Source organism: Arvicola amphibius, chromosome 2 (assembly GCF_903992535.2).
Source record: "Arvicola amphibius chromosome 2, mArvAmp1.2, whole genome shotgun sequence".
NCBI classification, from domain to species: domain Eukaryota; kingdom Metazoa; phylum Chordata; class Mammalia; order Rodentia; family Cricetidae; genus Arvicola; species Arvicola amphibius.
The window spans coordinates 2,642,329-2,656,348 of record NC_052048.2 but is presented as its reverse complement, the minus strand read 5'-3'; the positions used below and the strand labels follow the sequence as shown (position 1 = coordinate 2,656,348).

Sequence of the window (14,020 nt, the reverse complement as noted above, 5' to 3'; positions counted from 1 at the left end):
GTGTGCACCTGTGTATGCGTGCACCTGTGTGTGTTCATACCTGTATTGTATGCATGTGTATGATGTCTTTGTGTGTGTGCACCTGTGTGTGTTCATACCTGTATTGTATGCATGTATATGATGTCTTCTGAGTCTCTACATACTTTACATCTTGGTATAAAAAGCACCTGCAGAAATAGGAACCTTGTGTATTCTTTCAACGTAAACAAGGGTGTGATACCAATACCGGATGTCCACAGTGTCATTCTGGAAACCACAAAGTCCCCACTAGATCAGCTCATTGCTCCTTTAAAAGCATGATCGTTAATACCTAAAGTCCTTCACAGCCTTGGTTTCCCGACTTCCCCTTAGATGCAGATTGGCTCATTGGTAGAAGACAGTGACCTGGAATCATCTGCCTCCCCATCAGCAGGAGGTGAAACACTCACTAGGAGAAGGATTAAAAATCTCTATGCCCTCCACAAAGCTAGTACTACTTTTTTATGATAATCATTTGCTTTTACACATTTAATCTTGACAGTTTTCCTTCAACCTTTTTTTTCTTTCTGCTTGCTTGTTTTTGAGACTAGGTGTTATGTATTATCTCAGGCTGCCTCAAGACACATTTTATAACCCAAGCTGACCTCCAGATCCAAAAGAGCCCTCCTTACGATCTCAGGTGTGCTGTAGCATGGCGGCTTGAACACTGGCCTTGAACTCCTGGAAGCTCTTTATGCCCAGGTCTCCACAGAAATCAATCAGCGCCGATCGTTGACACCTTGGGCCCCTGGAAGCTTTGGAGGAGGCTTGCGTTCCTTTGCAGATTTTGCCCAGGTTGATGTGTGTTGGGGCTGAAGTGAGAAGCAGAGCAGTAGGTGGTTGAAAATGCGGAGATGTCACCAATATCACTTCCATTTAATTTAGTTCAGCATTAATTAAACAGTCGATCTGGAGACACCGCCGCTCAGAGTCCTGCTTCTTTGCTCTCAAGTGTTAGAAGCTGGACCAGCCAACTCTAGGATACAGGATCTACTGAAAGACAGCCGACTTGATTGGCACCTGAGAAAACGGAGTGAGATGCCTCGGAAACTAGAGGCAGCAGCATTGATGGTGACTTCCTAATGTCAAGTGGGAATGGACACAGCTAGCTGCCGCCACTTCTCTGGAGTCCTGATTGCAGTCATGAGAAAGGAGGAATTCCCCAAATGAAGTTGGAGTTGCCACTAGATAGCGAAAATGAACCGTGGAAGTAGCAAGGCAGTGGTGTTAACACAGCTGCTGTGCGTTTGGTGCTTGTAACTCCCCAGAGACCTTGTTTGGAAACATTGTCCTGTTTAATCCTCACCACAGGCCTCGAGTCAGCTGGGTAGTCTTCACCCTGGGGAGGGAGCGTTCCCAGCCGACTCCTGTGGCCCTGTGGTCTGCTACCTGAGTCCAGATGCAGAAGTGGTCCCTACGACAGTGGCTCAGTGACCCTTAAGGCCTAAAGTATCATGTCTCTCCCTCCACAAACATTTGCTGTATGCAGATACACAAAATTACCCCCTCCTCCGGGACTTGAGCCTTTAAGCTGTGAACCATAAGGTGCTAAACCACAATCCTGGAGAAACTAAATCCACATGATGTGGATCTACTTCTAACTAGGTGCACCTTCTTTATCTACCAGTACCCAGTACCGCTCAGATTATAATCCACCCACAAATTAATCCATTCATAAGGTCAAAGTTCTCAGGATATTCTTGCTTCCCCAGAATGCTACCTTCAGACACCAGAACTGACCCTTCCCACATGAATAATGCAGCAGGACAAAACTTCCCACATTGGAGCATTGCATCAGGACCAATGCATGCATATGCTTTTTGAGGGACGCTTCATATCCAAGCCATAGCAAGCACCTAGACATCTAGTTTTCTAGATGTTGACTCACACAGAGCCTAGACAACACTGCCCCAGCTGCGTCAGGGCCACTGAGCCACGGAGAACTCTAGACCTCAAAGTCATGGAAAGGAATACACCGGAAACTCTGTTTCCTTAGAGATCTTCCATACGATCGACAGAAGCAAATGGGATATTTTGAGATGACACTGGAAAAACCAGGAGAGTGAGTGAGTGTTGGGAGGGAAGAGTGAGAGAGGCTTTCTAATGAACCGAGCCAGCATCTTCTAAGAAGAGATGTGAGCGGAGTGGCTAAGTCCAGAAGAGCATCCTAGACACAGGGAATATGAACACAAAGGCATGCTGTGGGCAAGCCTTTGAGAGGCCCAGGCAGACACAGAACAGGACAAAAATTGGGCAGGAAAGTAAGAGCATCGAGTGGTATCAGAAAAAGTAAATGATGGAGGTTTGAATATTGTAAATGTGTCAAATCAAATGTTTTAAAAACTGAACTTTTAATTATTGTAATATCTAAGTTTTTGTTGAAGGCACTCACATATCATTTTAATCCCTGGGAAGAATGGATAGATTTACGACCATAGCAGTTATTTTTTAATTAAAATGAACATCCATGTCCGGGATGTAAGATAGAATCATCCCCTGGCGTTTTATGGCTAAGATAGAATATCAGACATGAAAGGGGGCTGGACGACACATACAGAGTTCATAAAGAGAGCACTGTAAATGTTATGTATCTTCAGAAAGAATATATTAGCCTATTTTTCAGTTGATGATGGCAGGGTGTAGATAAGAAACATAGAAGAGTAAAGGTTTCAGTCGTGTGAAAAGCACCGTGGGATGGAAGACAAGGTTGCAGTCGTGTGAGAAGCACCAGTGGCTGGAAGACAAGGTTGCAGTCGTGTGAGAAGCACCAGGGGCTGGAAGACAAGGTTGCAGTCGTGTGAGAAGCACCGTCGGCTGGTAGTCCTGTACTTTGAAGAACTTCTCAGAACACATCCATCAGCAAATTTGCTCTTTCTACAGTTCTTCACTAACACCTGTAGCTATGGGTCCCCTGTGGCGTGTGATGATTGGTTGATGATGGTGGCTCCAGGCCTGTATTTCATCTGGTAATTATATCCATGCATCTCTGTAATAGTCAGAAGCCACACTTCGTTTGTAACCAAGGCACGTACCTGAGCTATCCATTAATTAGTTCACGATGTTCCGGTCCCATATTCCAATTGGCCCTGCTTTGTTAACGATTTGTAGAATTGTGCCCAACTTTCTCCTTGTCAGGATCAAACTCTTGTGGTCAGAATTAGAAGCAGTTCTATCTGCAAAACAAACAGTCTTCATTTTTACGGTAAATTTGTTAATTTTCTATGTATGGCTTGGTTGCCTATAAAATACGTTCTTTAAATACTTCAGAACTCTATTTAGGGTTTGTCTGTTATCAAGTAATTTTAGTAGTTGGTCATCCTTAAAATCTTTGTCATTTCTTACTAGTTTTAATATCTTATTTTCTAAATGTATCTCTCAAATGCACTTCTTTTATTACCTAAGGTTATATCTTGAGGTGTGTGTCATTTAGAAGTTTATGTTCAGAATAATCCGGCATTATAATGACCCTGATATTCATTATGTTCCCTACTTCTTGCCTGTGAGGGGTGCTGAAATAGTGGAGATCTGAGAGCAGGTTTGAGAGCGCTGCCTTTCAGGGGTATCATCATCGTCGTCATCATTATTATTATCTGTGTTGAGATGTTTTACTCAGCCTTTTCCGTAGTTTTAATGTCCTGACAACTGACATCCTTTGTAGTCTTTGTCATTTAGGAGTGTTAGGAGATATTTTTCTGATCAATTTGTTCATAAATATTTTCATATGCTTTAAAAATTATTGATTTTATGTGTACTGTGTATCTGAACATGCATACACACACACACACACACACACACACACACATTGTACTTACAGAGACCAAAATGGGGCATTAGATCCCTCCCCGTGGAACTGGAATTGCAAGTGGTTGTTAAGTCATCATGTGGGTGACAGGAAATAAATTCTAGTCTTCCAGAATGGCCGCACAAATTGGTGAACTGTCTTTCCAAGGTCTTTCATATACTCATGCATTTGGGGAATGGAGTAGTCTTTTGCTGTGGTACGCATCTATTTTTCAGAACTAAATGAGCTTCTTTAGAGAGGTCACTAACCAGCTCTTTTCAGTGGGACTGCATGAGGCCAGACTTTGCTGGTTCCCAGACGAGGACCCTGTGCGGCTTCGCTTTGATCTTGGAGACACTGTTTTACTTTGTAACCAGGGCTGGCCTCAGACTCACACCAAGGCCCCTGCTTCAGCCTCTCAAGTGCTGGGTTTGCAAGTGTGCCACCCGGCACACTCTCAGATGGGGCCTTTCCAACACTTCCGTCTCAGTCTGTCGAACAGGAAGGTGGAACAAAAGACCCAGTCTGGTCACTGCTTCCCTTCTCTTTCACCTTCCACTGAAAATAGCTCCTGCAACCGGGCGCTGAGTCCACTCAGCCTTTGTGAAGGGCTCTACATCAGCTCTGGCGGGGCCCTGGCATTTCCATCAAGGAAGCCTTTGGAAAGGATCGTGAGACCGTGATACCGAGTCAGTCTCGAAAAGCACAGAAAGGCCAGCCAGCTGCCTGTGGCTTCTGGGATGTAGCCCATCTCTGACTCGGCACTAGTGACCTCATTTCCTCTAAACGGGATAGTTTAGAGTTCCTAACACTCTCGGGATCCACGCCCTTCCCCTGAGCAAACCCCAAATGCGTCTCAGCTGTAGGCCAGGACTCCCGGGAGAGTGAGCACCATATTGGTGCCTTTTAGGCTAAACTATGGATTGCTGAACCTTGGTCACCCTGCCTCTTTACTCCCACGTTTGAAGGAAGTGCCTTAGCAAGTGCTCTCTTGGGTGAGCAGTGAGGCATGATGGTGGTCTTCCTCCCCAGACGTTATCCCTGCTTTACCCCATTTCTTTTATACCTAACCCAACTGGGCAAGGCTAGACGCTTACTTTATTTTCCTCTAAATCCCTTGTATGTATTTGTAAAGTTTGGATTCTTAAACATGCCCTCTGCAATAAACTTCTGTACTTTCCTCAAAGAAATACAGAGCCAAGAAGTGGGAACTTGTTAGAACCTCTTTTACTAGGTTTTCCTAAAGGAGTAGATGGGATCCCCAGCCGCCAGAGACTGGAAGGCTAGACTGGCAGCTTGCCATGTTTATGTTGAGCAGATTTTAATGTGTGTGGCTCTGTTCTGCATATTGGCCTTTGTCTTTAATTCAGAAGAACCCTGGAATGTACCGCCAAAGCCATCATTAGTCTGCATCCGGGCAGAGCGGCACTGACACAGTAAAGGACCAGTCTTTGAAGGAATCACATCATGGCGCTTCTATCTGGCAGTGGTCTCTACGTGACTCGCCCCATGCCCTTCAGATGAACCATCGTAGCACGAATTCTAATTGGTATTATTAATAAAAACTCAGATGCATATATAGGGGTTAATGTTGAAGATCAGAGGAGCAGAGCAACCAGCCACTAGTTCCTTTACTTCTACCAATGCTCAGACCAAAGAGGAGATCCTGGCCTCAGACTGCATCTCCAGAGTTCCCATCTCCCTCCACTTTATTTACGTTCCTCTCTCCGCCCTGCCACATCACTCCTGTCTCCACCTCCCTAGTGCTGGGATTAAAGGCATGTGATATCAAGGACTGGGATCACCTTTGTGTGAGCTCTGTTTCTCTTTTAGACAGAGTCAATCTTGTGTAGCCCAGGGTGGCCTTGAACTAACAGACACCCTCTGCCTTTCTCCTGAGTTCTGAATTAAAGGGGTGTGCCACCACTCCCTGGCCTCTAGTAATTTAACTGTGCACTCTGATCTTCAGACAAGCTTTATTTGTTAAAACACACACAGAATATCACTACAACTCACCCCTTCCATTCCGCGCGTGATGTCATGTGTTTACATTAAGAGGGAAGAAGAGTTTCTCTCTTTGCTCTGTCACCTTAATTAATTGTGTCCTTCCAGAGTGAACTTGTACACACAGGCAGTAGTGACCCGAGGTGAGGGCTTGGCCTCTCATTTCCCAGAGGCAGTATGCATTTCATTTCTCAGAAGGCATATCCCTACCCCTTATTAATTTTATCTCCTCGTCCCAGTGTGCTAGAATGTTGGGAGAGCTTGGCTGCATGCAAAGGTTTAAGCAGTTTTGCCAGCTTTTTATAAAAGACAAATGGGGATCTGATCACCTGAGAATACGGTGGGGGGGGGGGGCTAGTTTTGTTTGTTTTGTGTTTTTAAGGAATGTTCTTTATAGCTTGTTTGCAATGCATAAAAATCAGACTAGTAGGTCAGAGCTAATTAGTTGACAAAGAAAATTACTGAAATAGTGAAAGTTACATATAGAGTTTCTATGCCAGGCTCACCATAGAGCCATAAATCCTAACCTCCAAACTGTCAGTTCTGCTTTATAATGTCCAATAGACGTATCTTCATGGCCTCTCCCTTAAGTTCCTTTCCTGACCTCCCTACATGAGAGCCTACAACTGTAAGCTGAATTAAACATACAGGTTGCTTTTGGCCATGGTGTTTATCACACAGACTAAGACATAGAGTAACCCAAAGATGTGTGTGCTTTTCCTAGAATTTTCCTTAAAGCCTGTTGATGAAGAAGATGAGGCCTTCTGCCAAGGCTTAGCAAGTTTTACCACAAACCCTGCCTGAGCAGGTGCTGCCCTGTTTCTATTTCTGCTTTTTCAGTATCATCCACGTTTAGCTTGGAGAGAAAGCGAGCCTCCTTCACTTGTGCTGGACAGATGGAGGGGTTATTGTTTCCTCCCATTTTCAGGGCTAGCTGGGAGGCAGCAGCGATTCCTAGAGGGACCACAGGGAAGGCACTCACTTCTTCCCTCCATTCCCTTGGGAGCAGAAGTCTGTTTAAAATGTACCAGGTGGTTGGTCTAGTTGACAGTGATCAGATTTCCATGATCGTGTACACACTGTAAAATCCCTGAAGATGAAGAATATTTCAGAGGGGGAAATCTCTCCACAGTTACCTTTCATTCAAGTCAGCAGTGCTTTGTGGGGTACAGTTTTGGGCACTAAGTAAGTAGAATTCCCGTACCAAGTGTGCACCGAGCACATGTTGGTCCAAGGCTGCCCAGCCTCATTACTGGTACTGGACATGCAGGAGTGGGTGAGCAGAGGTCACCCAGGCTTCAGGTGGCTCTGCACTGCAAGGCTCGCTTGGTACCACACTGTACAGGTTGAATTAAAAACCTTTGTTTCGTTAGAAGCTGGGGTAGGAGGGAGTCTCATACTGTTTTTCTGTATAGCCACTGACATTTCCAGATTTTTTTTAAAGGCAATGTTTCTTTCCAGGGTGTATTTAATAAGCTGAATTTTCTTTAAATGCTTCTAGTGTGTTTTCAGGGACCCTTTTGTGTGTTAATTTCTGAAACATAGTGAGTACTCTGTGGAAGGAAGATGATTGCATTGTTTAGTAGCTGTATCTTCCAGGGTTTTGGCACCTTGGCAGGCTTTTGCACTTGGGCAATGCAACGTAAAGAACCCCTATGCATTTATAACAAAATAGACCCTGTGCCAAGGCCCCCAGCCATGACTGAAGCCCTTATCTGAGAAGGCTGTACCGTGCTGAGGTTGTAGGCTGGGCTTGGGTGCCACACACACCTGGTGCTAGTCCCAGCTCTTCTACCTGGGCAAGTTATAACCTCTCTAAGCCTCAATTGTCCCATTCATACAGTTGCCAGGAGAATACAAACATGGCTTAGGGGTAGGCTCGTGAGACAGAAACACCCTGGGAAGCTCTGTCCAGCTCCTCAGACACTCAGGAAAGCCATGTCTAGCTTCTCAAACACTCCTGGGACTCAGTGTCCAGCTCCTTGGGTCCTCAAGAGACCACATCCTCACCCACTCCAAGTGGTAGTATCTAGATCATTGAGCCAGAGACATTCTGGGAAGCAGTAGTCAGTTTTCCTCTCTATAAGTTTTAAATCCATGGCCTTACTTTTTGGTTGTGTTGGAATTGCCATTGGCAGCGCGAGAGCTGTTGGAACCAGGCCTCTCATCAGGAGCCATGTTCTTGACACTGGGCATACTACCTGCCAAGACCATGTCTACTGCGGGCCTCTCTGTTCCGGCCAAGCATTACTGCCGAGCCCGTGGAGTTGAACAAGATTATGTGCTGATGTGTGTGTAGATTCTAGAGTGGAGAAGTGAGTGCTTTCATTCCCCGCGGGCTCTGGTGGTTTGGGATAGAAGGGCCAACTGCTCAGATGTGAAGAACTCAGTTTAGATGGTTCGAGAACAGAGACGCTGAGAAGAGAGAAGCTTTTACCCCAGACATCTTAAAACGAAACAACAGGCCCTCAGTTGTGGCCAGCGCAGTTTAGACTCCTTGTGCCAGCTTACCCGCTTGTCATTTGCTCCCAGCGAACATCTGTAGCCCATCTGGAACACGACTTCTTTCCGTGGTGTCATCCTCAGATGTGGACTGTGAGTGCCCTGGTGCAGGGGCCAGACCCACACACTCCAAAGTTCAAGGTGAAGGCAGCCAGCACTGACTCGGGTCAAACCGCTGCCCAGGCTGTTGAATCCTTCAGGGTCTGATTTATTCTAAGCATATATTTTATGTGACACTAATTTCCCCTGTTGACTCAAGGTCCCTATCAGCATGGTTTACAGTAACATCACAGATACGTTCCCAGAGAGGGGCCCTGCGTCTGACCTTTAGCTTTGCATACAATGTGGACTCTCACATCAGACTTACTTATCTAAAAATAGAGAACAATCTTTTCAATAAAGAAACAACTCAGAGCAGGCGTGGCCATCGTGATACAGTACCAGGGAGCCCCCGTTAAAGCAGCTAGACGTGCTGTAGACAAAGTTGATTGTTTTTCAGCTCCAGTGAAGAGAAACAAGAGAAAGGAAAGGTGGCTGTCTTCATCCCGAAATGTCAGAGCATCACACTGCAGACCACACAGAGGGAGATCCATGTCTTCATGTTTATCAGCCCTTTGTGAATGGCTAAGAAAAAGTCCAGGATCTTAGAGCTGTGCGTGGGTGTGGTGTGTGTTAGTGTGTTAGCATCTAAAGTCAGAATAGGGTACTGTATCGTCATCCAGAGCTTTTCAGTGTCTCTCTGGCCTTGGAGCCTCTGAAAAACCTATCCCATCAAAAACAAAGACAGAAGACTCTCCTTGATATACAACGGCCAAACTCAAATGTGTTTAAATGTCCTTTTAAGAGGTGGGTGTTTGTTTAGTGCGGAGGACTATTGAGAATGCAAACCTGGACTCTTAACTACTCAGCTTCAGTTTTCCATGCCGTGTGCTGTGATGGGGGGGGGGGGGGGTCAGACCGAGCAGTTAAGTTCTGTCACTGTGCAATCCCAGGAGCAGTCAACCACTGTTCTCCGTGGACGCGTAGTTTGTGTGTGTGTTTAGGGTCTAAAAGAACAGTTTCAGAAGGAATAAGATCATTCACAGGCATTTTTTTTTTTCAAAATCTGTTTTATACAGACATGGGATATAATGTTTTAAAAGTCAGGGAAATAAAATAATGAAAAATAATAAATGAATAAATAAACAGTCAGGGAAACATTACCTGTTCTATAGGCATTCCGTGACATCTTCTCCTGGTTAGTTTTAGCCAACTTGGTGCAAGCTAGAAGCATTTGGGAAAGGGAACTCACAGTTGAGAAAATGCCCGCATCAGATTGGCCTGTGGGCAAGCCTTTGGGGCATTTTCTTACCGATTGTGGGAGGGGACCAGCCCACTGGGTGCAGCGTCCTGGGCAGGTGATCCTGGCGGGCATGAGAACAAGGGTTGAGCCAACCATGAGGAGCAGGGAGCAAGGTTCCTCCATGGCCTCTGCTTCAGCGCCTGCATCCAGGTTCCTGACTTGAGTTCCTGCCCTGGCTTTCCTGACGATGGGCCGTGACCTGAAAGAGTAAAGTGAATCAGTTCTTTCTTCCCCAAGGTAATTTTGGTCATGGTGTTTTATGGCAGCAATAGAAAAGCTAAGACACCTCTCAAAGACTAAGTAATAATATTTAAAAGGAACATTTTATAAACATTTAGGAATAAGCCTAACCAAGAAAGTGAAAAGCCTCTACAATGAAATGTTTAAGACCTTGAAAACAGAATTTGAAGAAGAAACTAGACCATTGAAACACTTTCCATGCTCCTGGGTTAGAAGAATTAATATCATAAAATAGTCGAAGGAACACAAACGACCAGCAAGTATTTAAGTGCTCAGCATCCTAACCCATCAGAGAAATGCAAATTAGAGCTACTTTGCTCTTTTCTCTCCTTCTAGTCGGAGGGTCCATCTCGAGGTTGGTGGAGGTTTCACAGACATTCCTGACCATATGGCCTGTCTACGTCACACCCAGACACACATCCTGAGGCCGCTGTCCCCCACGAAATGTTTACACACCCCTGTTTATCCCCACTCTGTTCACGGCAGCCAGAAAGTAGGGTCAACCTAGATGTCTGTTGACAGTGGATAATGAAAAAAACATGTATATCCACAATGGAATCTTATTTAGCCATAAAGAAAAGTGAAATCTGCAGGATACGTGGATTGGCCTGGAAATTATTATATGAAGCAAAGTAACCCAGACTGAGAAAGGAAAGTACCACATGTTCTCTGTCGTGTACTCATCCTAACAGTTAATGTTCAAATGTGTGTGCCTCTGGGACTGTGGGGGTAGGCCGCAAAACCAGACCAGGGACCGCAGACTGGGGAGCAGAAAGGGGGTGGCAATGAGACATGCGTGACGCGGACGTGGGGGTGGCCAAGGGTGGGCGGTGGGAACTTGGCCACTGTTGGGTCCTCTCATGCGGGACTGGTGACCTGGTGACTCACTCTGGGAAGCAGTTTGGTCACACCTGTTACTACCTGAGTAACCAGCTTGTATGCCATAGGAATTCCACATACAGACTCAGTCCAGAATGGTCTGAACATCTCATCTGAATGGCATACGCTTGGGTTTTAAATTTGCTTATTGCTCCAAATACAACTAAACAGCGTGTATGGGGGTGTGGGTGTGTGTGGGTGTGCGTGAGTGTGTGTGCGTGCGTGTGTGTGCGCGAGTGTGCGTGCACGAGTGTGTGTGTGTGTGTATGCACATGCCCTGCTTGTGTTAAAATGCCTTTTTAGCATCCCCACTTCTGGATGAAGCTGGGCCTCCTGTTGTCTAATTTAGGATACATTGGCCGTTTCCCTGTAGATGCCTCAGCCCTTATCGGGCTTGGGCACAGATCAGTTCATCGTCCTCAGAAATCTCAACAAATGTTCAACATTTCCAGACTTATTTCTAGAAGCCGAAGACACGGTCATTTGAAGGACTAAACTTAATGGTTCTCTTATTTATGATCCTATGAGTGGGAGGAGTGTTTGTTTTCACAACTATCCAGAGGCACCATACAACAAAGGAAGAGGAAAAATGTTGAGAGGGAAAGATGAGCCAGAACTCTGCTATCCATTTATGAAAACCTCAGAATCCCGGAATCGAAGGGAGTCTCGTCCAGCCCGGTCCTCCCATACAGCTGTTTTGCTACATTACCTTCTTTGCCAGTTGATTCTTGAATCCTTTGAAAATTTTGTCTTCTAGTTTTTAGTCACCCTGAATTTCAGTGGATTATTAAATGCAGTTCGGTAGAGACTCTCACTTGGATTTAGGGGTGCCTATGGGGAGGGTATGGCAGGTTTATATTTAACCCACGGCGCCCTTTTGAAGGCTCCCTCAGCTTCTCACTGTTAACGCATCTCTTTCTGCTCCGTTAGCAGTGCTATCGCCGTCATCCAGAAAGCCGTCATACCCTAACTGTCTTTGCGGAACCTGGTTTTTTACTATTGCATTGGTTTATGTTGACCTACTAAAATAATCCTAACTTAAAATCTCTTAATAGCAGAAATAGATCACACAGGTTTCAACATCAATGAGTATTTTTTAAAGAATGATTTTGTGCTTACTTATGTGTGTGTGTGTGTGTATGTGTGTGTGTGTGTCTGTGTGTCTGTGTGGCTCGGGCATGTGCATGTGGGTTCTCTGAGTCCAGGGAAGGCATCAGGTCTCCAGGAGCTGGGGTTACAAGCAGTTGTGAGCCTCTCTGTGTGGGTCCTGGGGACCAAACTCTTGGCCTCTGCAAGAGCAATGCCTGCTCTTGACCCTGACTGGTGAGTTTTCTCTCCAACCCCTCCAGGCCTCTCCAACGCTTGACTAAATTGAGAGTGTCACCTCATTCAGCTTCCCTCCTGACTCCAAGCGTGATGTGACTGATTTTCTTTCTGTCCTGTGCATCGGTGATTTTGATAGGATCTTTACGGTGTTTGATCTATTTTTTAAAAAACAGCATGTTTTTACTTACATTTTATAAAATCATCCTGAGAGTCTGCACACAACTTCTCCAGTAACTGCAGACCACAGCCAGCTGTGGGAGTGTGAAGTCACTCTCAGATAACAGGCCAGCAACAGGCATTGCACAGGCAGACGGTCGGGAGTCCCACTGGGCTTTGAATCCTCTCTCACAGAAAGCCCCCCTGGTGGGTCTCATTGGCATCGGATTAACTGTCCCCCAACTGAAGTTTCTCTCTCTCTCTTCCTCTTTGTCAACCATCAACAGCTGGACCAGGTCACCCGCCAGCGCAGTCTGTCCAGCCTGGAACTCTTCCTGTCCTGCGCCCAGAAGCAGCTGAATGCTCTCATAGCCACAGAGCCTGTTGACGTGGAGTAAAGACGCTGGCCACCGTCCCTGTCATCACACCTGCCTACTCTGACGCTGTTCCTTGCCTGCACCCAGAAGCAACAGAGCGCTCTAGCGGCCATGGAGCCTGTTGACACTGAATAAAAGGAACGTGACAGGCTACCTTTCCTGGCCGTTGTGTCTGTCACTGGACTGCTGATAGATGCTGTGACCTAGAAAGAGGCTCTTGTTTTCTGTGTAAGCAGTTGGTTTCCAGGTCAAGGACGAGCCAGAGCAGTATCTAGAAGAACCATCTATTCTTATTCTCTGTTATTTCATTACAAGTAGCAGTGGAAGAATATATATGACCTAAAGTCATGGGGAAGTGGCGTGCTATGCAGAGTTCATGGAGGGAACAGTACAACTTCAGGTGGCCTGGTGACAGTCTGGGTGAAGGATTACCTTTCAACTGCCTCGCGGTGATCTGTGTAACTGCACATCTGCCTGTTTCTGAGAAGTGGAGTGGGTGGAAACACTGACGTGGTCGTCGTTGTAACTAACCTGACCACTTCTCTAGAGGTGAATCTGTGGGTTTTTGTTGATTTATCATATCAAAAATAAGCAGCACTAGTGGCCAGGCTTGGAATAGCTGCCCCAGTTAAACGTGGGGCACAGCAGCACAGACTCGCTTCCTGCCCTTCCTCAGAGGTTCTGAGAATCGTGTGTCATAATCTATTCTCTAGAAAGAATGTAACTGGAACTTCTAGACATCTATGGGAATTTAATGAAAATCAGACATAAGGGGTCATCAGGGTGTTCTTAATCCATGAGCAGTGTGCTCCAATATTAATCATAAGCAGTTTCCGCACTGGGACTAACAGCAGGGACCTGTGCAGATGTGTCTCACTCTGAAATGCTTCCATGCTCAGTGGCTCTGAGCTTCTCTGGGATTCCTCAGTGTAATAAAAGAAGCTCCAAAAATTCACTTTGTTGCCGTGTTTTCTCTTTCTCTTTAGTCTTCCTCCCTCGAGTCAGAGTTTTGCTGTGAGTCCAGCTTTAAAAATCAGAGCCATCCTCCTGCCTCTGTTTGCTGAGAGTTGGGAAAAGCATGGCCCTGCTATGCAGGGTGCAATCTAGAAATTCATTACAAATGTTTATTTTTCAAATTTCTGCACCATGAACGTGTTTTGTGAAGACTTCCCCTTAAATAGTGACAGTATTTTCCAAGAATTTTATGACTCCTCAATTATCATAGAAACTTAGACAAAGTTCAGAGTAAGCAAGCCATTGGCCTGACTTGCTACACATGAACGAGGAAGGGGAGCTTTGAGATTACGAACAAGCCAGTAAGTCTGGGGCCAGCATTTAAGGTCACGTGACTCTTTGCCACTACACATCACTCAGGTGGGCCAGCCAGTCCTAGGT

The 14,020-nt window shown here is 45.7% G+C and overlaps 1 protein-coding gene across 5 annotated transcripts in view; it reads left to right on the top strand.

Moving 5' to 3' along the window:
- Positions 1-13,580, top strand: part of Ccdc91 (coiled-coil domain containing 91) — a 169,088-nt gene extending 155,508 nt beyond the window's left edge. For all 5 annotated transcript variants that reach the window (XM_038319703.1, XM_038319702.1, XM_038319700.1 and 2 more), the window contains exon 13: positions 12,536-13,580. In XM_038319703.1, coding sequence (XP_038175631.1) covers positions 12,536-12,646 — 111 coding nt within the window. In that variant the 3' untranslated portion in view covers positions 12,647-13,580. The remainder of the gene's footprint in view (positions 1-12,535) is intronic.
- The last annotated feature ends 440 nt before the right edge of the window (positions 13,581-14,020 follow it).